Source organism: Macaca thibetana, chromosome 10 (genome assembly GCF_024542745.1).
Source record: "Macaca thibetana thibetana isolate TM-01 chromosome 10, ASM2454274v1, whole genome shotgun sequence".
Taxonomy (NCBI): Eukaryota; Metazoa; Chordata; class Mammalia; order Primates; family Cercopithecidae; genus Macaca; species Macaca thibetana.
Window position 1 is genome coordinate 29,290,643 of NC_065587.1, and position 27,026 is coordinate 29,317,668.

General features: G+C 48.0%; 1 pseudogene and 2 gene segments (V, D, J or C); all 3 read right to left on the bottom strand.

Moving 5' to 3' along the window:
- Nucleotides 1-461: 461 nt before the first annotated feature.
- LOC126929754 (immunoglobulin lambda variable 3-21-like) lies at nucleotides 462-1,340 on the bottom strand. The segment is given in 2 exon segments: nucleotides 462-862; nucleotides 1,265-1,340. Coding segments are annotated over 2 exon segments (432 nt in total).
- Nucleotides 1,341-11,297: 9,957 nt separating this feature from the next.
- LOC126929730 (immunoglobulin lambda variable 2-14-like) lies at nucleotides 11,298-13,491 on the bottom strand. The segment is given in 2 exon segments: nucleotides 11,298-13,292; nucleotides 13,406-13,491. Coding segments are annotated over 2 exon segments (579 nt in total).
- A 9,406-nt stretch (nucleotides 13,492-22,897) lies between these two features.
- Nucleotides 22,898-26,503, bottom strand: LOC126964061 (immunoglobulin lambda variable 2-23-like; annotated as a pseudogene). The gene is made up of 4 exons (XR_007729307.1): nucleotides 26,437-26,503; nucleotides 25,977-26,314; nucleotides 23,776-23,855; nucleotides 22,898-22,906 (listed from the first exon to the last, which is right to left on the bottom strand). The product of XR_007729307.1 is annotated as an immunoglobulin lambda variable 2-23-like (transcript).
- Nucleotides 26,504-27,026: the final 523 nt, after the last annotated feature.

Sequence of the window (27,026 nt, forward strand, 5' to 3'; positions counted from 1 at the left end):
AACCCAACCCCTCTGAGAAGGGACATAGACTTGAGGCAGCTTTATGTAACCAACAGCACTTCCCAGTGAGGGCGCAGCTCTGAGCTGCTGGGCTTCTCAGCAGTGCCAGGTGGGTCACATGGAAGAGGGGATCTGGGCAGACTTCACAGTGTCCCCTCCTCTGGTTTGCTCTGTTGGGAATCACAGGCTGCCACACAGCCTCAGGCCCAGGACCTCAGCAGGGCTGGGCAGCAGTTCTGGGGCCTGATCCAGACAGTTGATCTAAGGAGTTGCCCTGTCCCCACCATATGACCATCTAGGGGCAGGACAGTGGACAGAGGTTACCTCTGTGTTCCACCTAGGCCCTCATGATTCTGGTTCTTCCAGGCCATGTCTCTGCCTGATGTGTGCTCTGTAGAGATTCCGGAGGGAACTGGAGGGAAGGGCAGCTTGAGGGGCTCAGATCCAGGTGAACTAGACCAGATTCACTCATGGCTTTATCCTCCCGGGGCTGCAGCAAGAGGGTGACAGAGGCTGGGAGGGTGTTTTGGTCTCACTTCCCCATCTGCCTGTGTCACTGTGGGATGATCACTACTACTGTCCCACACCTGACAGTAATAGTCAGCCTCATCCCCGGCCTCGACCCCGCTGATGGTCAGGGTGGCGGTGTTCCCTGATTTGGAGCCAGAGAATCGCTCAGGGATCCCTGAGGGCCGTTCGCTATCTCCATAGATTACCTGCACAGGGGCCTGTGGTGGCTTCTGCTGGTACCAGTTCACAACTTCACTTCCAATGTTGTCTCCCCCACAGGTGATCCTGGCCGTCTGTCCTGGGGACACTGACACCGAGGGTGGCTGAGTCAGATCATAGGAGGCCGCAGAGCCTGCAAAGGAAAAGAAAGAAAAAAAGTAGAGGTTAACTTGCAGGTGAAAGACCCTTCTAGGAAATCCCTGCCCTCCTGGCCTGGACAAGCTCCAGAGAGTCTGTGAACCCTCAGTGTATCCCCTGCAATTAGCCCCAGTCCCAGTGGCCCATGGACTTTCCTGTTGCATGGAGCCTTTGAACGGAAAACCCACTACTCTCTCCTGGCAGGTGCAGCCGCTCAGGCTCTCACAAGCCCTTGAGCAGAGTGTGCGGGGAGTTCAGCCCCAACAGCCCCCACCCTGCAGCAGGGTCATGAGCATCCTGCCCACCACTGGCAGGGCCCCACTGAGCTCAGAGTCAGGGCCAGGCTGGATCTAGAGCCCTGGGGCTTGACAGGTTAGTGAGACCCTGGGGGCAGCACCTGTGCAGTAAGCAAGGAGGCCGAGGAGGAGAAAAGTCCAGGCCATGGCTGAGGCACCGTCAATGCTGCCTCCTGAGGCCCAGGCTGGGCAGGTTCCTCCCAGGCCTCTTATCCCCTTGCTGGAGAGCGCAGCCTGTGATGCAAATCAGCAGAGTCAGCGGCTGCTGCTGGCGGAGATCTGTGGTTTCCAGAGAAGGGCTCAGCCCAAAAGGAAACAGAGAGAGGAGGGGTGGCCCCTGCTTACCCACCCCTCAGCCCATGGGATTTTCTTCCAACCACTGGTCCCATAGTCTGGGCTCTCATCTTCACCCAAATGGTGCCCAGCCTTGCTCCTGGGCTGGCTTGTTCAAGCAAAAGCTCAGAGCTGAGTTTCTCTGTATTTTCTAGGGGATATAAAGTCCTTCCTACGGGATAGTGCTTGGCCTTGTTCAAGAGGATGCCAGAGTCACAGTGGTGATGGGGGAATTACCTGGAGTCCACAGTCCCCTCCTCCCTTCCATCCTGGCTCAGGAGGGAGGTGATTAGCTTTTGTCTGTGTCTCTAGAAATGTCCTGGTCATAACCATTTTACGTCAGATGTGAGATGTCTGGTATAGGCCTAAATCCATGTTGAAGATACATGCAGAGGCCAATGCAGGGACCCTCTTCATTCCCACTCTACAGGGGCCAGCACAAGCCTTGGACAGGTACAGGCCCCACCCCAGGGCACAGCTCCTAAGTGCTAGGGGAGAATGCAATTCTTGGTTGCCAAGTGCACACGGAGTGTTGGATGATCCATCTGATGTAGTAAGTTTCTGCCTTAGCTGTGAGTTCTAGTGCCAGGTCATAGGTGCTGTGCCTCAGTATCTCCAGCGTTCGGCCAGGGCCAGGGACAGATCAGGAGGTGAAGGAAATGTTGGCTTCATGAGAGAGTGAGAGGGGCTGCAAACTCCAAGACCCTGGTAGTGAATGTTTATTACAATTAAGTTGTCTTCAGTTGCTGGGAAAATGTATCAATGGATAAATCTTAAGTCAACAAAAGATTAACGAGCAAGTATTTTGTGCCTTATAAGGAAATCAAGAGCTGTGATTTGGCAGGTTCCCCGGGACAGTTGGTAAAGACCAGGGACAGTGGACATTGAGGAGTGGCCAGGGAAGGAGAAGCCCCTGTGTCTGCTTGTCAGAGTGAAGGGCCGGGAGGCAGGACATGCGTGACTACAGAATGGGATGGCAAGAGTGGTTGTGGGATGGGGGCCGGGCGATGGGAAGAGGCAAAATGCCTGAATCTGCATCAGAAAAATAAGCACCATCTCCAAGAGTCAGATCTTAGAACCAGGAAGTCAGAAGAATTTAAACGCCAGTGTGAAGGACAAATACTCTAAGAAAAGGAGAACCTCTTTCCCTCCAGGTCTCAGGTCATGGTCACTGACCCTCCCTGCCTGTCAGCATCTCCCTGATGCCAGGCCCACCCCATCCCCAGGTGTTTTTGCCGGGTTACTCTCTGCTGCCCCCTGGTGGCCTCTCTACACTGTCAGCTGGAGGCTCAGGGGTCTCCTGGGTCCTAGCTTCAGAATCTGCTGCTCAGGTCCCTGATTCCTTCATTCATGGACTGCTGACCTCACGGAAAGAAGTTCCTCTTCTTGGTGTGGCCCTTCCTGCTTCAGGACCTGGCACAAGGCGCTCAGATTCCTGATGGAAATTTAAACACTCCCACGTGGAGGAGGAGGTGACAGGGCCCTCCTGAGGCTCCCTGCACGTCTCTCTGAGTGGTGGGTGGTCCTGAGGGGGAACTGTGGCTTGGTACTGGGGGATGCAGGACTCAGGGGTGGCTGTGACTGGTTCTGACTACAATGTGGGTCGGTGGTGACTCCTGCAATACAACAGAGACAGAAGCTCATTCACCCAACAAATATTCCCCCGACCCACTCTGTCCTGGTAAGACAGCATTTTAGGAATTCAGCGTGAGGAAGACACAGTCCTTGCTCTGAGGACTTTCCTGTCCTGTTGCTGGGTCAGTGCAGTAGGCACACTGGGTTTACAGACCCAACAGATGCTCCCTACACCATCTACCTGTGTGTCATCCCCTCTATTCAACTGAAAACCAGGCAAATTTTCAGTTGCTTCCCCCAGGAGTTTCCAAGTAGCCCAGCGCTGGTCCATGGGATGTAAGAGTCAGGTGGCTGACGTTCTTTTCAGGGAACTTTTCCTACCGTGTAGGAAGGACTAGATTGGATTTGTGCTTTGCTTTTTCTCTTGAACATGGGTGTGATAACTGGAACTGCAGCAGCCATGCTGAGGTCTTACATCAACAACAATGAAAGCAAAGTCAACACCGCATTGAAAGGGAATGGAGAGTTACAAACATTCAAGCTTCCTATGGAATCGGTGAGCATCTGGAATACAATCACCAAGGACATGCAGATTTACTTTTGTGGGAGAAAATTGGATGCTCCCTGTTTCCTGCCTCACGTGTTCTTGTAGTGAAAAAACATTTCTGACTGATAATGCAATGATTAATAGAAACCAACCAGTCAAAAGATAATGATAGAAAAAAAAAACGTGGAATTGTAAGCTCTCTGAAGATAATCATGGAAAGTTCCGACAGAAGCTGACTGGCTGGCTGCTGTGAATTCAGTGTTTGGAAAAGGTGTCCTTGAAGGAGTCCATGGAGCTCCTTTCAGTAAACAGTGAAGAAATAAGTGATGAGAGCATGTGCAGAGAGCTGTGTCTGTGCCCTGCGGGGAAGGGTCTCGGGTGTGTGAGGATCTGAAAGGACAGTGGGAAGCCTGAAGGGGATCTGGGATGTAAACCAGTTCAGGTCAGATGTGACATTTGCTCACAAGTGAAGAATTTGGGGACAGGCATGATGTGTAGTGTGTGAAATTCACTGGTAATAAATTAGGTGATCTGGGGCAGCATAACAAACAGAATCACCAATCACATCCAGGAAGATGACAATGTGTAGGGACAGGTGTGGCTTGCATGGGTCCAGACCAGGTCCCAGCCCTTCTCTAGTTCACCTGGCCCTAAGGACACTCAGAAAGTGGTTCCTGGTCCCTTCCCTCTACCCGATGCCCACTCTGCAGTCCTGTGGGGACCCACCCTGCTGCCTGTGTGTCTGGTCCTGGGCCAGCTTTCTAGGGCCCCGTGTGGGTGACCCAGCTCTGCTTTCCCTGAAGTTCTAGAGATTTGCTGACCCAGAAGCAGAGAATTCAGGGAGTGCACTTGACAAGGAAAAGAAGGGCCTATGAGAGGGAGTGACAATTCCAAGGTCACTGGGGAAGGGAGAAAGAAGAGCAAGATCAGAGAAGTCTTAGATCCGTAATGATGAGCTCCTCTTAGTGTTCTGGAACCATCCTGGGCTTGGGGAGGGGACATGGGAAAATCCTGAGCCAAATTTTTGAGGCCCTGATGCAAACAGCTTCCCCTTGTCAGTTCCTCCAGCTGCCTGTGGGGAGTGCAGCTCTACCTGGACATGGAGTCAGTCAGAGCCTGGGAGGGCAGCCAGCTCCCTGCCCTCATTGGCCAGTTGAAGCCCAAAGTAAAAGACTCCAGATTATAATCAAACTTTGGCCTTTTAATGATCTTTCAACCTAACAATTTTTTTCACACAATGTTTAAGGTTTAGGAATCCCCCCATAAAAATGATCTATCTAAGTTAATGTTCCATTAGCTCAACTAATACATTGTAGACATAGCAATACAATAGCATTTCTCAGTGCTTTTTTGAGCAGAGTATTATTCTCTTTTCTGTTTGTTTTTTCCATTTCCATGAGATATGGCCATGAATACAAGACATGAGCATTGATACAGGCAGCCTGTGCTTTTCCTATTCAACACATCTCACACCTGACATGCTTACCTTATGTAAGCGTCCTACAGTGAATTATGAAAAACACGGGTTGAAGCAATAGGCAGAGAAATGTCACCTGTGCTAAGATTTTACCCAAGAGCCACACAAGGTATTTAGTCTTGCAGCAAATGAATGATGCTCACATGCAGGTGACCCTGCACAGGTGTGACTGAGTCATTCTGAGTCAGATGTGAGCTGAGCAAGTTTCCTTCCCACTGACCAAGGTGGCTTCTGTCCTGCTCACCCCTGTGAGAAGCTTGCTCTTTGCTCCTGGCTCTTCATGCTGGGAAGATGCTCTTTTTTTTCTGGAATGCAGAGCTCGGGCTGTCATGGGAGAATGAGGAGACCTTATCTGTGGGTTTGAACTTCCTGGAATCACAGGTCTTTGTTTTTCTCTGAAAACCAAATTATCAGAGAGCAGAATATCAGAGCAAGGGCCCCTTACCTGCCCCAGTTTGTACTGAAAAGACTTTTCTAGTGCACATCTCCTAGGAGGTCTCCAGGAGCCTGAGACTGGCTGAGTCAGTCCTCACTGAGGCCCAAGCAGCAGGGAAACGTGTGATGCTTCCCTCTTGTGTTGTGGTTTATCCAAAGATTGAGTTATCTTTGAAATCCCAAAATCCTGTCACTTGAAATTCGGAGCCTTGCAGAGCGTGTTCAGTGGGTCAAGTGGTGGAAAAGTCTCCAGTTGGATGAGTTCCTGCATCTGTCTGCACTTTGACAAATCTCTAATTTAGAGATCAGGCATGCTTGTAGAGCAGAAGCTGTAATAAAGTAGGTGTAGAAGAGTGTGTTAGACAAGCAAGGGAGATGGTGAGAGAGACCGTGAAAGCTTCCCAATCCCCTTCACCTCTAACACACGTGGTTCACATCTCCCAGGAGCATACAGCTGAGGGAGCATGGACAGCGGAGACTGAGAGCTGGAAATTCCATGTTTAGAGCCATAGGTTTCTTCATCTTCCTGTTCCACCAGCCAATCCAATCCCCTTATGCACATCAGAGATAAGGTGTCCTCAGCCACCATCTGTCCCTCCATGTGACTCAGTGTCCAACAGCTATGAATGACCTTTTTCTTGAGAATCAAATTCAGATGTAGACTCAGCAGTGGACACAGTCCTCCAAACACAGGTATCAGAGTCAGCAGTGTAGAATCTGCCCTGTGGGCACACTGTGCACGGCTCCTCTGCACACCCAGCATAGCCCTACTGTGTGGAAACAGTCCTGCTGCCAACAGTGAACACTGTCATCTTGGGGGGTACTTTTTACAAAATTCTTCACAAGTCTTGTCAAAGGATCCTGGTTTAGAAATGCTGCCTGGAGACACCTGACAATCGAACATGAGCGTGAGAAGTTTGAGGATTCTTCCTGGCAACAAATTAGCAGAATCAATAGACATTCCTGGAAGACTGGAAATGTGTGACCTTGGACCAGACAGGAGATCATTGTTAATTAGAGAAAGAGAGAGAGAGAGATAAAGTTGAGTTGTAGCATATAGAACAGAGAAAATGGTGTTTAGTACACAATTCTTTCCATTTTTAACAGTTGTATAATTTTAAAATTAAACTGGTATTACTTTGCTTCCAGAGTATGCAATATTATTATTATGGCAAAATAAACATAACAAAATATTTTACCCTTTTAATCATTCTTAAGTATGTAATTAAGCAGTAATAAGTACAGTAAAAATATGCAAACATCGCCACTATCCAACCCCAGAGCTTTCATCAGCCCACACAGAACCTCTGTATCTATTAGACAGCTATTTGGAAACTTGGACATTGTGGACAAAATGACGAGTGTGTGATAAAAAGATCCCAATCATGAACCAAAGATGGTGTTTCCACTTCACCTGCACCTTCTGTGAAATCTCACTACAGTAAGGGGTTATGCCTTATCCAGGAACCCAGATGAGACAGCCCCTGGGGCCCTTTCTGGGCTGTTTCTTCCCAAGGAGCAGAGGAATTTCAACAGGACGGTGTCCTCTGAGACAACTCTATTCTCTCCTGAAGTACGTGTGATCACTTCTGGGATCCTCGTTTTCAGTTTACTAGACTGATCTCTACAATAGTTGAATGATCCTGGAAGATGAATTTGGGTTTGCACAGATCCATACAGGTAATAGAGGCATTTGCAATATCTGTGCCAGATGGGGATCTCCTGGAACAGAATGCTGTGTCTGCAGGTGCACAGTTACACCGCTGAAGCAGATACTGAGGTCTTGTCTATTACCCTCAGACAATAGGATCAGAATCAGTGCGCATTCACGTGGGATGGACAACAGTATTCATTCACAACTTTCAGCCCAGCATCACTAGCTCTCCATTCCCTATCATGATATCATCATGGGGGCTCAGACCATCTGGACATCAGAGTTGAATCACATGTACATAATGGGCACGGCCTATTGCAAGCTTTTGTGAGATCCATGCAGTTTTCAGAGTGGGAACTAAAAGAAGATGTTTCCTCCCCCGTATTAGCTGAAATTGGGAGTTTAGTTGTCTGGAGCAGCTGAGTATCTCCTACAAAATAAACAACATGCTATTATATCCTTCATTTCCCCTCAGGAAGAAAGAGACACAAGGTCTATAAAGGTCTAGTGGTAGCATATTTTACACTTGGGGATGTGGCTCAACCCGTATATCAGGAGCCATAAATATCACCCATTGTTTTCCAGGCCCAGAGCACTGAGGCTCTGCAGCAGGTGCAGGCAGGGTTGTCAGTGTCCTGCTGTTGGGGCCAGAGAATCCAGCTGACTCTACCGTGGGAACTGAAACCTCCTGCACATGGCAAACCCCATTGGAGAATCCCAATGTAGACTCCTGTGGTTTTGGAAGAAGACCATGTCATGTGCAGTAGAGCATTACTTCCCTTTCTAAAAACAGCTCCTTTTGTCTTACTGGGCCCTGGGAGAGACAGGATAACACTGGACATCAAGCGACCATGTTGCCAGAACTGCCAGATCCCCCCAGTTGTGAGCTCAGGCAGGTCAGCAGTGGTCTCTGGTGAGATGGATGTGACACGTCTAGGACAGAGTAGGGTCAGGGCTCCAGGACTCAGTCACCTGCATAAACAGCTGGTCCTCATTTCTCTTCCACCCGTGCCTCTCCCTGGCTTCACACATATGTCCTACAGGTGGAGATGGGGCTGAAGCAAGTTACTCCAAAGCACCTGTCATCTGAAGGGGTAAGACCAGACCAGCGTTGTACAATCACAACATGATGTGAGCCTCATGTGAATCCTACTGTCTAGTTACCATATTAGACATAAAAAATAAAAAGGTAAGCTAGTTTCAATAATATATTTTATTTAACCCAATGTGTGAAAAATAATATTTACACATGCACACAATCTAAAATTATTTGTGAGATATTTCATAGACATTTTCATAGATACTCTTACTATTATTATTTTTTTTTGTTGAGATTGTGTGGTTGATGGAGGCTTGAAGGAGTCCAATTGCCAAGGGTGAGCTGTGCTTACTTCGTCAATATCAACTTCAATAAGCTGAAGGAAGGGTGAAAAGAGTAATTGTGCAGGATGTGCAGGGTGGAGGTGGGCAGCGTCTATCCTACAGCTGCCCCTGTGGGGGTATCTCTGGTCCCTGCATGGGGTGAGGCAGCTCCCCTTTACATGGATTTCTTGCAGGAGGATCTGACTCCACCTGTCCTTCAGGACTCAGAGCACCTGGTATGTCAGGCTCCCTTTTCATTTCATAAGAACAGAAGGAACACTCATGTAGTTGGGCATTTGGATGCTCACAGTGGAAACTGAGGGAATTCGCTGGTGCCATCCAGTGTATAGTGGCCACCTCAGGTCTATGGTGGCTCATTTTGGTGAGAGCTGGCCATCTTAGTTTGTGTTTCCTGGAAATAGACTCTGAGATAAAGATTTGCATGCACAGATGACCTGGATGGAGAGAGGAAGGCACCACTCGCAGGATACCCTGACCCGTCATAGGGCTGCAACTGACACCTCAGACATCAACAATGGGAGGTCATGAGCTGGAAGGGCTTTCAGTGTCATCCTGTATTAAGGCAGGGCCTTGGGTTCATGGTCCCAGGCCATCATTAAATGAAAACTCTCAAAACTGGACCTAAATATGAGGAAGGAAGTTTTCTGGAAACAATAGCACTTTCCAGTGAGGGCACAGCCCTGAGCTCCTAGAAGCTCCCAACAGTTGAGGGTTGGTGAGCTCAGAAAAGGGTTTTGAGGCAGATGCCACAGTGCCCTCTCCTCAGCTTTTCCTGTTCAAAATCCCAGGCTGCCATGGAAGACTGGAACCTCAGGTATTGAACTGAGCTGGGCATTTGTTGGGACTGATAGAGGATATTTTGAAGGAGTGACCCAGTCACCATCGTATGGAAATCTAAGGCCAAGTGATGTTTCTCTACATCTCTCTCATCTTCCATCCAGTTCTTATGTTCCCAAGTCACTCCAAAAGCCCGAAAACACCAGTAAAGTCTGAATATAGCAGCCCTAAATCCACTCCTGATCCACCCTCTGCAGAGCCAACCTGTAGGGCTGGACAAAAGGATGGCCTGGAGGTCTCAGATCCAGTAGAACTTGGCCAGACCTGCTCATGGCTTGGTCCACAGTCTTCCTGGTGCTGGAGGAAGAAGATAGCACAGATGATAAAGGGGTTTGTGTCTCACTTCCCCATCTGCCTGTGTCACTGTGGGATTGTCCTCATCCTCAGAAAAAGAGCAATAGCCTCATCTTTGTTCAGGCCCTGCTGATGGTCAGGATGGTCGTGTTCCCTCAGGTGGACCCAGAGAATCACTCAGGCATTCCAGAAGGCCACTCACCATCTTTATATATCAGCAGCACAGGGGCCTGGCCTGGTTTCCACTGGTACCAGTCAGTTTAATTTTCCCTCAGTACATCTCCAGAACAGGTGATCCTGGCTGTCTGTCCTGGGGACACTGACACCAAGGGTGGCTGTGTCAGCTCATAGGAGGTCACAGAGCTTGCGGGAGAGGACAGGAGAGGGGGCTTGAAGATAACAAACACATTTCCAGTGGTATCATCCTGGGCTTCTGCCTGGGCTGAGCTCAGAAAATGCAGAGCTTTCAGGGTTCAGGGCAGGACCAGCTCAGGGCCCTGCGAGGGCTGAGCCTGGGGCAGGGCTTGGGGGCAGCACCGGTGCAGAAGCTGAGGAGGGGGAGCTGGAGAAGGGTCCAGGCTGTGGTAAGACACAGAGCCCAGAGCTCTGCTTCCTGAGCCCACAGCACAGCTGGGCTCCCAGGCCTCTCTTATTTCCTCTCAGGCCCGGTGGGGCACTGCATGTTTGGTGTTTATGCAAATTTACTTCTCTGGGACTCCTCATGGTAGGATGTCACTCAACCCAGATCTAGGGGACACAGTTCTGCCAAGAACACTCTACCCTACAGACTCCAAAACTCATGTCTTTTTCACTTGTAAAGCACATTCACCCCATCCCAACAACCCAAATCCTGAACTAACTCAGCACCAACTCTAAGACCAAACTCTCATTTATATGTCATCCCACTCAAGTGTGGGTGATTCTCCAGGTCTATTGATCCTGAGGATTTAAAGAATAACAGCTTTGGGGGTTTCACCTCCTCTCTCCTGTTGTCATCTGGGTGTTCAGGAAAGTCAAATTTCCCACTTTATTTGCTAAGATTAGAAGAGAAGAGCGAGTCAGCATCAGCAACATCTGTGAGGTACATGTGAGGAAATCACATCTGTCCACTATTGAAATAATTTACATAAGTTAGATATTCATTAATTGAATGTATTAATCAGTAGCCTTGGGATATATTTGTCAGTGTTTAGAAAAAAACAGAAATGATACAGAAAGTACAACAAAAGTATATTAAGTTAAATTGTTCTAAGAGAAGAGTATGTCCTTATTAAGAAAGATAAATCACAGACAAAAATAGTCTAAAGAAAATTCATCTCATATGCATATTAAAATACTATTTCCAATGTTAACATTAAGCATCCATATTCTGATATGCAAATAGAGACTCTGTAATGGTTATACAAAGTGCATTATTTTTTCTATTTGATATGACATTTTGTTTAGGTTCCCTTGTGGAGTGAGGTGATCTTGACTGTAGGGAAGAAGGATGTTCCAAGGGATGTTTACTTATACACACAGACACAGACACAGACACACAGACACACACACACACACACACACACACATATATATATATATAAGGATAATTTGCAGCATAAACATATTTACACCAAAAAGGTGCTGTTATTTTCCTGACAACTTGCCTTGGGGTCTTTATAGTTTAACATCTCAAGCACTCTTCCTTATCCCACTGTTGAATTCTGTTCTAGAATTTTCATGGATTATAAAAATATTCAGTACATTTAAAACTTAAACTATTTGTTTATTTGTTATTCTCAGAACCTCCATGTTCTCTTCTGTTTTTGGCTTCAGTCAAATGCTGATATTAGGATCCTTCTCTTTGAGGCTGCCCTGGATATTCTAGCTTTGGTACAAGCTTTCTGGCCCACGTGCCCCTCCCACTCCCTCAGACTTTTGCCTTAAGAGGAGTCTATTTCTGATAAATTAAAGCTCTCCCAAAACTCAGAGCAAGCAATGCAGAAAAATGTTATGTGATTGTGACCCAGGGCTGTCTTAAACCCATGATCCAGTCAAATAGACGATATGAGCATGTTCTTATCCAATGAAAGTCCTCAGCCTAATACAGGTGAAATACAGTGACCCTCACAGAGAGATCCCCACCTAGATCATGTGCTGGTGGAATTTTCAACCTTCAGATAAACGTACAAACCAGGGACTGTTCAACCACATCCTGTGATCATCCCTGGCCTGACACCTGTTTTTGTATGACTCAGAGATGACAGTGTTTTTTTATCATTTTAAATGTTTACATTGTAAATGATGCTATACGTACCTATGGAATATCCCCAAGGTTGATTCTTGAGCCACAAAGACTAAACGAATTCTTTTTTAAATTTATTTTTATGTTCTTTAGTTTAATAGAGATGAGCGTTCACTGTGAGGCCCAGGCTAATCTCAACTCCTGGGAGCAAGCAGTTGACCCGTCCTACTCTTCTAAAGTGCTTGGAATTACAGGCGTGAGCCACCGTGCCTGGCGTCAAAGACTCAAATTCTCCTTACCTGGATATTTAAGAAAAAGTTTACCAAATCCTAAAAAAGAAAATGTACTGAACTATTTCTGAAAAGGCCCAATCTTAAGCAGAAGAGGAGACTCAAAAGTAAAACTGTAACAAGTTACCATTTTTCAGTCTGGTAGGTTGGCAAAAATTTACACTTTCAACAATGTACTCTGAACAAGTACTTCTGGCTGGCGTTGAAAATTGGAAGAACCCCTTTGGAGGGGAATCTGACAACAATGGGAGAAAATTACAAGCACACATCTTTCTGAATAGCAATTTCACTTTTAGAAATGAATCCTATGATCATATTCACACAGGAACTCAAAGGAGGCTGCATAGGGATGTTCGCTGCACTCTTATTTCTAAGATCAAAGTTGTGGCGATAACCATTAGCATGTAGTTGACTAAAATTCTACCCACAGTGTGGGAGATGGTGATGCATTTAGGGTGGAGAGACACTGAAAAAAGCAGTGACTGCACCAATCAGGCAGCTCCTTGTCATTGTCCCTGCATTTGAAGAGCTAGGAAGAGTTGCACATTCAGGGACCACAGCACACAAGCATCAGGAAGCTGTCCCTGTCCTGGATGAGAAACCACAGGGCAGGTTTGGTGGGAAAGGAGAGGAGCTGGGAGAGAAGAATTCTCAAGGCCGTGCTGCAGGAAGCCCCTTGCACTGGGTGAGGAAGCATCTTCAGAGTAGAAAGGGAGCCTGAGAGCCCAGGGCAGGTTTTGGTCTCAGTTCCCCATGAACTTGGACCACTGTGGAAAGTGCTACTGGTTGTATATGAACAACAGTAATAATCAGCCTCGTCCTCAGCCTGGAGCCCAGAGATGGTCAGGGAGGCCGTGTTGCCAGACTTGGAGCCAGAGAAGCGATCAGAGACCCCTGAGGGCCGCTTACTGACATCATAAATCATGAGTTTGGGGGCTTTGCCTGGGTGCTGTTGGTACCAGGAGACGTCATTATAACCACCAATGTCACTGCTGGTTCCAGTGCAGGAGATGGTGACCGACTGTCCAGGAGACCCGGACACAGAGGGAGGCTGAGTCGGGGCAGACTGAGCCCAGGATCCTGGAAAGAGGGAGAAACTCTAGTGAGTCAGTGCTGGGCCCAGGTGAGCCTGAGGAGCAGGAGACCAAGAATCAGCCCAGAGGCCCCTGAAACCCCTTCCCTGGAGGTGTCACCTGTGCCCTGAGTGAGGAGGGTGACGAGGAGCAGAGTCCAGGCCATGGTGGAGACGTCCTGAGAGCGCTGCCTTCTGAGACCCCAGCACTGGACCTGCCCCCAGCCCTGTGTTATCTCCTCTGCCTCAGAGGAGGGCGGGGCCTCCATGCAAATCTGCGTCCTGAGCTCCTCTCCTCACCCCACCCTCACCTGGGCCTGGGCTCAGAGGCTTCTGCTTCCCTGGACAGTGGGGCTCAGCTGAGGAGATTAAAGTCCTTGTTTGTCTATTCTGATGGCAGGAACTTAATTTTTTCAGAGGGAGGCTGAGTCCACACTGCACACAGGTGATCCATGGGAATATGACCCAGTAAGGGAAAGGGAAAGTTTGGTAACAGGCATTTCTGAGTGCACCAGAGTGATATTTATTGGGAATGTTTTATTGAAAGATTTTTTCCATTTTACTTTGATTTTTGTTTTGAGTCACAGATATGTGTGTTTTTTACTTTCTTGGTTTCCTCCATCTTAGCACATCCTTTGGGGACCATAAAACTGACCTCTCTCAACCCTGCAACACTGAAGGCACACAGTCTACAAGTATATTTTTGGTTTTTTTCCTTAAAACGCTTTTAATCTATTTTCACCTTTCTCATTGCCTATGACAAATCTCTCTTAACATTTCATATTTAAAAAACTATTGGGCCAGGCATAGTGGCTCACCTTTATAATCCTAGCACTTTAGGAGGCTAAGACAGGTGGGTCACCTGAGGTCAAGAGCTCGAGATCAGCCTGACCAATATGGTGAAACCACATTTCTACTAAAATACAAAAATCAGCTGGGCATAGTGGTGGGGGCTTGTAATCCCAGCTGCTCAGGAGGCTGAGGCAGGAGAGTCGCTTGAACCTGGGAGGTAGAGGTTGCAGTGAGCCGAGATTGCACCACTGCACTCCAGCCTGGGCAACAGAGCGAGACTCTCTCTCTCAAAAACAAAACAAAACAAACAACAACAACAAAACCAAAAACAATTAATGGATTCAGTTTCCATTTAAATATCATAACATACACTATCCTGTCTTCCCACCTAGATTCATCTCTGAAACCACGACAAGTGCATGGAGCAGCTATTTGAGCACCAGGAAAGGAAATCGTACACAATGGTTTGGGGTGCTCCCAGCAGACGAAATGCAACAGAGTCAGTGTGAGACTCCTGGATTTCCTCAGTGTCCCCTGGCTGGGAGTCCAGACAGCACCAAACCTGAAGGGGCACAAATCTCAAAACCTAAAGAAGTCCAGGAAAGTCCTCTTGTTCGTAATTGAAGATAGTAAAAAAAAGTTTATTTGGCTCAAAGTGAAGGCTCAGTCCCGTGCACAAGCAGGTGGTCCACACTCCTGTTCTCATTTCTCTTGCACCCGTGCCTCTCCCTGTGTTCACACTGATGTCCTATAGATGGAGATGGGGCTTCCTGCACCAGGTCACTCCTCAGCCCCTGTTACCTGAAGGGGTGCAGACCAGCACTGTTCAATCACAATATAATGTGAGCCTCAGGGGAATCCCAAGGTCTAGTCCGCCACGTTAGACATATAAAGAGAAGAAGGTAAATGACTTCAAATATTATATTTTATTTACCTCGCATATCAAAAATAGTATCATTTTCATATGTAATCTAAGTTCAATTATTTATGTAACATTTTAGATACCTTTTCGTGGCTACTGTTATTATTTTTTGAAGAATCTTTATGTGGAGATTGTGTGGTTGATGGAGATGTGAGTGGGTTTTCTGTTGACAAGTGTAGGCTCTTGTGGCTTTTAAAGTGTCAACTTTGATGGCTGAAGGAGGGGTGGAAAGAATGATTTTTTTCACAGGATGTGGAGGGTGGAGGTGGGCAACATCCATCCTGTAGCTTCCCCTGTGGGTGCATCTGTGGTCTCTGCTTGGGGTGAGGCTGCCTCTCCTGACCCTGAATTCCTGGAGGAAGATCTGACTTCAACTCTCCCTCTGATCCCAGAGCACCTGGCATGCCAGGGCCCTTTTCATTCCGTACAAATGCAAGAAACACTCCGATCTCATTGGGCATTTGCAGACTCAGAATGATCATTAGGAATAAACCGGTGCTTTCTGGTATACTGTGGCCTCCTCAGGTTCCTGATGGCTCACGTTGGGGATGACTTGTTATGTTATTTTGGGATGCCTGGAAGCAGACTCTGAGATGGAAATTTGCTTGCGCAGCTGGTGTGAAACTAAGTGAGGGAGGCAACACTGGGCACAAGGACACCCTGACCCACATTGAGGCTTCTGCCATCCCTATAGGGAGCTGTGGAACTGGAGGATTTTCAGATTCTCCTGCATTGAAAGGGAGGCTTGAGATCTTCATCTCAGGCAGTTTTGAAACCAAACCTTGCTAAGAAGGGGCATAAACCTGGAGGAGACAGTTTTCTCCGCTGTCCAGCAGAAAGAAAGAAGGTCCAGTTCCAAAAGTTTAACTTGGATCTTTCTTTATGCCTTCCATTTCTCCACTTAACACATTCAATCAATCCTCTATTCTCATGAGCAAGGAGAAAAGAGTTATAAGAACTGCTTTAAAATTCTTGCCTACAAGGTCTATCATGTGTGCAGTTTTATTGCCACTTTGGATTGATTCGTTTTTCACTGTTTTAGAGCACACATTTTCTCTTTTTCTTGCAGGAAATATTGATAGAATGCCAATCATTGGGAATTTTTCCTTGCTGAGTTTATAATTCTTTTGCATTTTCTTCTCTATTTTTGTCTTTTATTTTTGGATTCAGTAAAGTTACTTGGAAACTGTCTTGACTTTTCTCAGTTTGCTTCTACACTTTCTTAGTTGAAAACAGAGTAGCCCTATGTCTGGGCGACATTTTCTCCAATACTGAGCTGAAGCTCTTCTGATGAGTCCACCTCATGCCCTGTAACTCAGGCCTTTCCTCTGTGACTGGAGTGAGAGTGTGTGTGTGTGTGTGTGTGTGTGTGTGTGTGTGTGTGTGTTTTATGTGGAGTGTTCCCTCAAGTGTCTTTCTCTTTCTCTTTCAGAGGGAGTTTCTTTACACACAAGTGCTCATCAGTGCATGAATATTTGCAACTTCAGAGTTTTCTCCTTGTGCAACTCTCTCCTCTTCAATACACCTCCCTCTAGACTGGCTTTTTTGTTTGTTTGTTTGTTTTTAATTTTGAGTTCCCTGGAATCCTACTCTGAGAGGGAGGATTGCATGCAGTAGGGTGTCAGGATATATTCTCAGGAAAGAAGTGTGGGAAGCGTGACTGGGAATGTTTTACAATTGAGTCCTATGCTAGGAGGGACTTCAATGTGATATTCGGGGTCTTAAATTAAAGCATGATTAAGGCATTGGGGAGTCATTGCCCCTGAAACATATTCTGAAATGAACAATTCTCTGAGCAAAACTATTCTCTGCACTGCATGGCATTTTCTGGTGGGGAAGAGTTGTGAGAAACCAGGGTCTCCCTGCAGCCCTGGGTGGATGGTGGGTTCGTAAGTCCTGAAATGGGAATCTAAGGTATGTCACGGTGCTCACTATGAAAAGCTTCCATGTTCAGAACATCAGGATGCACAAAGCTGGGGCTTGAGAGTCTCAGTTAAACATGGGCAGTTTGGAGAAATAATCCAGGGTACTTGGGCCACAGAGTAGAGGTACTGTCTTGGGTTCAGTCAACACACAGGAGGAAATTCAGCGACCATGAGCACTCAGTAACTGTCTCCCTCTTACTGTCCTTCCATGCAGGTCACCTTGAGCCAAGGTATATCCATTCCAATAACAGCAGGACAACCTGGTTCTGCCAACCCCAAATCCTATCCTGACCCGCTCTCTGCAGAGCCTGCCTGGAGCTCTGGAGGGAAGCGCAGACTGAAGGGCTTCAATCCAGGTGACCCAGGCCCGCCCTGCTCATGGCTGCCTCCACAGTCCTGCTAGGCCTGGAGAAAGAGGGTGACACAGACAGCAAAGGTCTTTAGATCTCACTTCCCAATCTATCTGTCCCATTGTGAGATGAGTAGCACTGCTTTCCCATGAGTGACAGTAATAGTCAGCTTCATGTTCAGCCTAAGCCCAGTGATGGTCAGGATGGCTGTGTTCCTGAGTTGGAGCCAGAGAATTGATCTGGGATCCCTGAGGGCTGGTTTTTTGTTTCCATGTATGACCCACACAGGAGCCTGGCCTGGTGTCTCCTGGTGCCAGTTTGTACCATGGCTTCTTAGGTTGTCTCCCTGGCAGGTTACCGTGGCTGACTGTCCCAGGGTCACAGACGCTGTTGACTCCTGAGTCAGCTTAGAGGAGGCCACAGAGCCTACAAGAGAAGACAGGAGAGGTAATTATGAGGATGAGGGTCATTCCCAGAGCCTCACACTCTGCATCACTCCTTGTGCTGAGCTGAAGCTCAGGGCCAGGCTGATCTCTGGTCCTGTGGGTGCTGAGCCCTGGGAGGCAGCACAGACAATGAGGAGGGTGAGCAGGGGAGTGGTCTAGGCCATGGCGGAGATGGTCCAGAGTTCTGTCTCTGAGCCCACGGCTGGGGAGGGACCTTCAGGCCTCTCTTATCATAGGAAGGAGAGGCTCTTCATGCAAATGTACTTCTTTTATTCTTGTGTCTTTGTTGGGTGGGCTCCCTGATGAGCAGAGGATGCAAATCTACTCCTTATTCCCCAGTGCGCCTGTCTTAGCTCTCATCTGAGCCTTGAGCCTTAGCCCTTCATACTGGCAATTTACTAAAGTCAGAAGAAGGACCAGATGGGTGTCAGGAGTGGAGAGTAAATTTTACCCAATAGAAGGGGCCTGGGAGGAAGCATCTGTGAGGCTCTTGCACTTACGCACTACCAGGGGACTTGGTGTTTTTCAGAGTCCTCAAACCAAGGTCCACAGTGCCCCCTCTGCCCACAGGACCAATGCCATCCTCCACACATCACTAGAAAATTCAGAACAACCACTTCTGAGACCATAGTGTATGCCAGATACATTGCTGAGTGTTTTACAAGCGTGACTTCAATAAGACTTGCATCATAGGGAATAAGAGGATGAGGAACCCTATGCTCAAGGCCCGATCCTTGTTAGGGATTTACTATTGGAGGTTAATTGTTTTTCCCCAAGTCCCCAGAGAGCAGTGAGTGGAGTCAGGATTCCACCCAGGAGATGCACCTCAGAGCCTGAACTTCCAGCCCCTCCCTGCCCTGCCTCCTGCACCCTGCTCCATCCCTTCCTTCTCCCACATCCAAGGTCTTTGGGGTCCCTTTTGTTTTCATTTGCTAGTGCTTCCTTAATGAGATACCAAAGGCCTGCTGGCCTAAAGAGCAGACACTTATTTTCTCACAGTTCTGAAGCTGGGGAGTCAAGATGAAAGGGTTTATAGGTTTGGATTCCCCTGAGGTCTCTCTCCTTGGCTTGCAGGTCGCTACCTCCTTGCTGTGTCCTCACATGCTCTTTCCTCTACACGTTCATCTCTGGTGTCTCATTTCTGTGTGTGAAAATTTTCTCTTCTCAGAAGAACACCAGTCAGATTGAATAAGAACCCTCTCTCATGACCTCATTTTCACTTAATCACCTCTTTAAAGACTCTCCAAATTAACTCACACACTGTGCCTAAGAGCTTCATTGTATGAATTCAGGGGCACATAAAGCAGCCAGGAACTCTCCAACCTACGGACCCAAACACTCATGCATTTTTCACTTGTAAAGCACATTCACCCCATCCCAACAGCCCAAATCCTGAACTAACTCAGCATCAACTCTAAGACCAAACTCTCATTTAGATATCATCCAACTCAAGTGTGGGGGATTCTCCAGGGTGATTCATCCTGAGGGTTTAAAGGAAAACAGCTTTGAGGGGTTTCACCTCCTCTCTCCTGCTGTCATCTGGGTCTTCAGAAAGTAAATGCTCCCACTTTATTTGCTAAGATTAGAAGAGAAGAGCGAGTCAGCATCAGCAACATCTGTGAGTTAGAGGTGGGGAAATCACAACTGTCCACTCTTGAAATAGTTTAAATACCCTTAACTGAATTTATTAATCATTAGCCATGGGATATCTTTGCCACCGTTTGAAAAAAAACAGAGCTGATACAGATAATAGAACAAAAAATATCACAAGTTTAATTGTTCTAAGGGCAGAGAATGTCCCTATTAAGAAAGATAAATCACAGACAGAAATAGTCACAAGAAAATTCATCTCATATGCATATTAACCTACTATTTCCAAAGTTAACATTAAGCATCCACATTTTGATATGCAAATAGAGACTCTCTTAATGGTTATACAAAAGTGCATTATGTTTTGTGTTTCATATTGACATTCCCTTTAGGTTCCCTCCTTGGGTGAGGGTGATCTTTGACTAGTGAAGAAGGATGTTCCATGAGATGTTCCCTTATACCTAAATATATATATAGACATATAGAAAAGGGTAATTTGCAGCATAAACATAGTTCCACCAAAAAGGTCCTGTTCTTTTCCTGGCAACTTGCCTTGGGGTCTTCATAGTTTAACATCTCAAGCTCTCTTCCTTATCCCATTGTTAAATTCCGAGTTTTAGAATTTTTGTGGATTATAAAAAGAATGAATACATTAAAACTTAAACTATATTTTTATTTGTCACCCTCAGAATCCCTGTGTTCTTTTGTGGTTTTGGCTTCAGTCAAATGCTGATATTAGGACCCTTTTCTCTGAGCCTGCACTCTATATTCCAGCTTTGGTACAAGCTTCTTTGCCCACTTGCCCCTCCCTCTCTCTGATTTTCCACCTTGGGGAGTATATTCCTGATATACTGTCACACTCCCAAGAATCACAGTAAAAGGACGGACACAAAAGTTAGGAGTTTATGACACAGGGCTGTCACGGATAGACCCAAAATCCATCCAAAAAAATGATAAAAGTGTGTTCTTATCTAGAGAGAAACCTCAGGCCACTATAGGAGGTGAAATATAGTGTTACCCACAAAAAGATCTCCACCTAAAATATATGCTGGTGAAGTTTTTCAACTTCAAATGACCCTACAAACCAGGGACTATTAAACCGCATCCTGTGGCAACTCCTGGTGTGTCACCTGTTTTGTGTGGTTCCAGAGCTGAGAGTGGTTTTTATAGCTTTAAAAGGTTACATGGTAACTGGAGTTATAAGTTCCTTCATAATACGGTCGAAGTTGACTCTTGGCCCACAGGGGCTAAAACCCTCTCTACCTGGCCACTTAAGAAAAAAGTTTACTAAATTCTAAAAACTAAAGAGCACCAAAATGTTTGATAAAATGTTCAACCTCAAGCAGAATAGGAGAGATCCAAAATATCACTGTAACATGATAACAAAATTTTAATCTCCCATGTTGGCAAAAACCCAAACTTTCAACAGCATACTCACATCAAAGATTTATGGCTGGCATTGTAAATTGGTACAACCCCCCATGAATAGGAATCCGAGAATAATCGGTGAAAATTACAAACATACTTCTTTTTGACCCAGCAATTCAATGCCTAGAGATTTATTCTATGGTAATCTTCAGATTACCCCAAGGAGTCCGAATAGGGATGTTCATTGCAGGATTATTTGTAAGATCAAACTCTTGGTAACAACTCTAGGCTAGTTGGTTAAAATACATGTGATGGTCTTTGACATAGGCATCAGCACAGGGGCCTTCACACACTTTCTGGAGTTGATCTCAGCTCACTGCAAGCTCCGCCTCCCGGGTTTACGATGCCTTTTGTCTAGGGCAACGTTTTCCCCAGTGCTGAGGTAAAGCTCTTCTCACTGGTCAACCTCACACCCTTTAACTCAGGTCTTTCTTCATGGAGTGGAGGACCAGGCACTATTCTCATTGTGTGTGTGTGTGTGTGTGTGTGTGCAGATGGGTGTGAGTGTGAGCTCTATGGAGTGTTCCCTCAAATGTCTTTGAATCTTTGAATGGTTGTTTTCTCTATCACAGAAGTTTTCCTCCCATGCATGCGCTCATCGGTGCTCATGAATATCTGCAGACCCCAGAGTGCACCCCCTGTGCAGTTCTCTCCTCTTGGATCCTCTTTCTTCTAGACAGTTTTTGGTTTGTTTGTTCATTTGTGAATTCCCTGGAATCCTACTCTGAGAGGGAGAATTCATTGCAGAAGGGTTTCAAAAAATTTTGTCAGAAAGAAAAGTGTGAGAGGTATGACTGGGAATGTGTTACACTGGAGAGCTCAGCAGGAGACACTTTGAAGTTATTTTAAATTAAAACATGGCATTAAAATCTAGGGACCAGGCAGGCGTTGCACCTGAACCACACTATGAAGGAGGCACATCATTGGGAGAGCAGTTCTCTGACCTCACTGGCATTTTCCAGTGGGGAACAGCTGTGACAAGTCACAGTCTCCTGCACAGCCTTGTTTGGATGCTGGATGCATGAGCCCTGAAAAGGGCATCTAGACGGACACACAGTGCCCACCTCAGTGGCCATCATTCTTCAGACCAGGATACCATGAGAGTGGGGGTTGGAGCATCTCAGTAAAACACGGGGAGCTCAGAGGAATAACCCAGGGCATTTGGGCCACAGAGTAGTGTCACTGCATTAGATTCAGTCACCACGCGAGGAAATACTGGGACCATCACCACTCAGCAGATGTCTCCTTCTGACTGTACTTCCATTCAAGTCATTTTTCCCAAAGTTGCACTCCAGCCCAGAAAACACCAGGACTGACTGGACCTGCCAGGCCCAAATTTATTCTCAACCCACCTTCCGGAGGGCCTACGTGGAGATCTGGAAGGGAGGCCTCAGAATCTCAGATCGAGGTGAACTGGGCCAGACTTGTTCGTGGCTTTGTCCACAGTCCTCCTGGGGCTGGAGAGAGAAGGTGACACAGATGGCAAGGGGTTTGTGTCTCATTTCCCCATCTGCCTGTGTCACTGTGAGACTGTTGCCATCCCCAGAGTAACAGTAATAGTCAGCCTCATCCTCAGCCTGGGCCCCGCTGACGGTCAGGGTGACTGTGGTCCCTGAGCTGGAGCCAGAGAAACGTTCAGGAATCCCTGAGGGCCGCTCACTGTCTTTATAAATCACCAGCACAGGCACCTGGCCTGGCTTCTGCTGGTACCAATAAGCATAATTTTTTGGCAATGCATCTCCAGAGCAGGTGATCCTGGCCGTCTGTCCCGGGGACACCGAAACCGAGGGTGGCTGTGTCAGCTCATAGGAGGCCACAGAGCCTGCAAGGAAGAACAAGAGAGGGGGCTTGAAGACAAAGGACCCATTGCTAGGAATCCCCCCTAGCAGCAGTGGTGGGGCTTTGCTCAGGATTCAGGTCAGGCCCAACTTGGGGTCTGTGGGGACTGAACCTAGGCGCAGCACCTGTGCAGAGGGCGAGGAGGGGGAGCAGGAGAGGGATCCAGGCCATGGTGAGACGTTCAGAGCTCTGCCTCCTGAGCCCACAGCACAGCTGGACTTCCCAGGCCGCTCTTATTCCCTCTCCAGCTTTTGGGGGCAGTCAGTGTTTAGTGTTTATGCAAATTTACATCCTCTGCGACTCCTCCTGGAGAGATGTCACTCAAACCAGCTGCAGGGGAGCACAGGTGACAGGAGGAAGAAGCAGGGTCTCAGATTAGAAAATCAGCTGCAGCCTTCAAGCCCTGTGATCACAGTCACCTTTCTGGGAATTGATCTCATGACCACTGTCCCAAACCTCGCTGACCTGGGGTCTGTACTGAGCCAGGCTCATCAGAGCTGTGGACCTTCCAGGAGGTTGGCCATGGGGCTGAGCTGGGCTCTGCTGAGAGATCATGATGACACCTGACTCAGCAGCAGGTGGACCAGGGACCCATCATCTTCCTGCTGCTGGTCCCTCAGACTCAGTCCCCTCTTGTTCATTCCATCTGAATGTTGTGCTGTGTCATCAGGACACTTGCTAATTACTTCAGTAGGAATAGTTGGGTCATTTAAGCAACCACACACCCCTGTGGAGTCAACAGGGCCTCTGGTCTCATTTCAGCCATGGTGCTGCTCCTTCTACATCACCCCTCATTGCCACAAGAGATTAGCAATTGGCACCCTCAGCTCGTCTGTTATTGATGTATGTTTTTCTCATCAATGTTTTATGTAAACTTGCAAAAAGCAGGAGAAAACCACACAGGACTGATAGTCTAACTTTAGGCCCCATGGTCTCTGCAGGGGTCCCAGGGTCATGGTCTCTGCACAGCATGCGAGCTCCAGAAGGTGGGTGGTCCCTGGTTACTCCAGCCAGGCTCCTGGCCACTTCAGTCAGATCCCTGGTCAGTGTCCTGTCACTGAGCATGGACAGCCCCATGGTCAGAGCTGAGGCAAGTGAGAAGCCCTGTCCTTCTGAAGAGTGTCTCCTTAAGGAGGCTGGGGATGCCCCATGAAGGGATCAGGATCCCAAATGCTTCACCCCATCCACCTGAGACTCACCTGAGCACAGGAGCTGCCCCCTGAGTCAGAGTCAGCCTGGAGCTTGAAGGAGAGGCAGAGAGAGCAGGGGTCGGGTGTGTCTGGAAGTGCCCAGGACAGAGGGCTTAGCTCCCCAGGATGCTGCTGGACAGGGAGGACAAGGACCTGAGAGTGGCAGGAGACTCAGACAGCCTTCCTGGGTGAAGGACTCGGGATCTGGGAGCCCCATCACCTCACGCTGTGCCCCCTCCTAGACCAATTCGACCTCTGGACATCTCCCAGGGAATCCCCTTCCTGAGGAGGCTGTCCACGCTGACATCTGGACCCAGCCTCCTCCAGCTGCATTTCCCGGGTGTGCCCTTTACTGTGCCAGGCTTCTGTCGGTGTCCTTGGGTGACACTGTATGAGTCTGACCCTCAAAGCGTGGTCACTGCAACCTGAGGGGATAGAATGAGCTGCCCTCGCTTTCAATCTGAAGACCGATTCTTGGACACCTGTTGAACCCCAAGCTGGCCTTCCTCTTTGCCCCAGCTGGGCAGCCCCAGCCTTTCTCCTGACTGCTCCTGGCTGCAGCTCTGCTGCCCCCAGCTGGTGGAGGAAACTCAGCCCAGGGGCTTTTTTCTTCCAGGTGACCCCACAGCACCTGTCACTTCAGAAGTTGAGGACCAGACAGTCCAGCCCCATTCTGTGCAGGATGACCGGATCTGCCCTGCCCAGCCCAGCACAGAGAGGTCACACATGCAGTGCAGGGAGGTGGGGCTATAGAAGTGTCTCAGGGTTGAAATGCCCTCCTCTAGTGGTTTTGTTCCATCAGGACTAATTAGAGTGAGTCAACTGAAGCTCTTCCGCAAAGCTTTCAAAGTCCAGAGAGATGTGTGTGCCATCCTACAGGGACCCAGGCTTTCCATCCACTTAGGAAGCAAACTGGTGCACCTCCCACCTAGTAAGAGCAGCTATGATTCACTGTGATTTCCTGATGTTTCAGGCACTGCAGCTTAGTTGTGAACTAACATCACCGTCGTTGGCACCATGAAAACATGAAATTATGTTTATCTTTATTTTATTCAACACTTCTCAGAGTTTGTGCCGAGAAGATTTCTACACTAGCCTAGTCTGTCTTCCTGATGAAACTGAGACTCTCCTGCTTATTCTCAGCTGGGCACCGCTGCTCCCACCATACAGAAAACAAGCTCTTTTGAGCCCCTTTCTTGGAATCCCTGCAGAGGAAAGACAAGAAGTTCTATGCCTGAAGCCTATTGAAGCCCATTAAATGATATCCCCTCATCAGGCTTTAATTCACATGACTTTCATTGTTTTTCTATCTTTTAATTTTGAATTAAGAAAAGAGCTACTCAGTTCAGTATAAGCCTCCTCACTTCACAGCAGGTAACACTGAGGCCAAAAGAGACTAAGTGGCTCAGAGAACAGAGAGCAGTGGTGGCTAGTACAGGACCTGACCCAGGTGTCCTGAGTAATGAACCCGGGCCCTTTGGGGCAGAGTTTAACCAGGGTGGGGAGGGAGGGGGCGTGAGGGCCAGGCAGGCAGCAGGGCTGTGTCCCATGGACACACTGCCATCCCCCGTCATGGCTTGGCCATGCTGAGAAGCCCACTTCAGCCTGCAGAAGGTGGGGACTGTACTCCGGGCTGTAGCTTGAGAATCTGTTGGGATTGGGGGCTGCTTTGGATGCAGGGCCTGGCCTGGCTCCTGCTGGTTCTCTCTGCACTGTTGCCTGCTCCACTCTCTCCTGAGTAGGTGGGGGACAGGTGTCTCATGGCCATCTCTACTAGGCATAGCTGAGTCTAACAGACCACAGAGGCTGCAGGTTGAGGAGATTTTTGGGCTCATTTCCCAGAGTTTTGTCTCTGAAACCCATGGCTGAGCGTGGTTTCCTCAGACATTCCACATACTCTGAAAAGTCCCCATGAAAATGCTCCCTCCGTCGCACTGGATTGCAGAGAACTCGGCAGGCTTCAGTGTGGACTTCATGGGTTTGGTTCCTATGGAATTATTCTCTTCTCGTATCTCATAGGGAAGTGATTGTTACTGCCTATTTGAACAATCTTGAAGGAATGACAGGAATCCCAACAGCCCTGGTGTCAGGACGCAAGTCAGGAATCTCAGGAGGGTTTTGATCTTACTTCCTCATCACTTGGGATGTGTGGGACAGAAATAATGATCAGTCTCACTGGTGGGATCCCAGGGAGTCTCAAAGAAGCTCACTTGCCAGACTTGAAGCCTGAGAATCAATCTTACGTTCACTGTGGAAAATGTTGCTGCTTGCATATGAGCTGCAGTAATAATCAGCCTCGTCCTCAGCCTGGAGCCCAGAGATGGTCAGGGAGGCCGTGTTGCCAGACTTGGAGCCAGAGAAGCGATCAGAGACCCCTGAGGGCCACTTACTGACATCATAAATCATGTGCCTGGGGGCAGATGGCACCAGGAGACATAGTTATAACACCCAATGTCACTGCTGGTTCCAGTGCAGGAGATGGTGACCGACTGTCCAGGAGACCCGGACACTGAGCGAGGCTGAGTCAGGGCAGACTGAGCCCAGGATCCTGGAAAAAGGGGGAAAAAAAACACACTCTAGTGAGTCAGTGCTGGGCCCAGGTAAGCCTAAGGAGCAGAAGACCAAGAATCAGTCCAGAGGTCCCTGAGGCCCCTTCCCTGGAGGCATCACCTGTGTCCTGAGTGAGGAGGATGAGGAGAAGCAGAGTCCAGGCCATGGCGGAGACGTCCCCAGAGCGCTGCCTTCTGAGAACCCAGCACTGGGCCTGCCCTAGCCCTGTCTTATCCCTTCTGCCTCAGAGGAGGGCGGGGCCTCCATGCAAATCTGTGTCCTGGCTCATCTTCTCACCCCACCCTCACCTGGGCTTGGGCTCAGAGACTTCTTCCCTGGACAGTGGGGTTCAGCTGAGGAGATTAAAGTCCTTGTTTGTCTATTCTGATGATAGGAACTTGATTTCTTTGTACCTGATTTGCTCAGGAGAGAAAGATCTGCTGAAGTCCCTCATCCGAGTGAGCTCCTGGCCCTCAGTGTCTCTGCTGTGTGGTGCCTGTGTCTCTGTGACCCTCTAGATCTGGGCCACCCCACAGATACCTCTGCCTGGCACCTACCTTTAGGCTCGCTCTACTGTCAGGAAACATAATTAAGTAACTGCTGTAGGTATTTTGGGCAATTGGTGAAATGGGATTATGGAGTGGACAGAAAATTATTGCTGATTTTCTAAGATGGAGTAGAGAGAGTAAGAGAGACTGCCCCCTGGATAG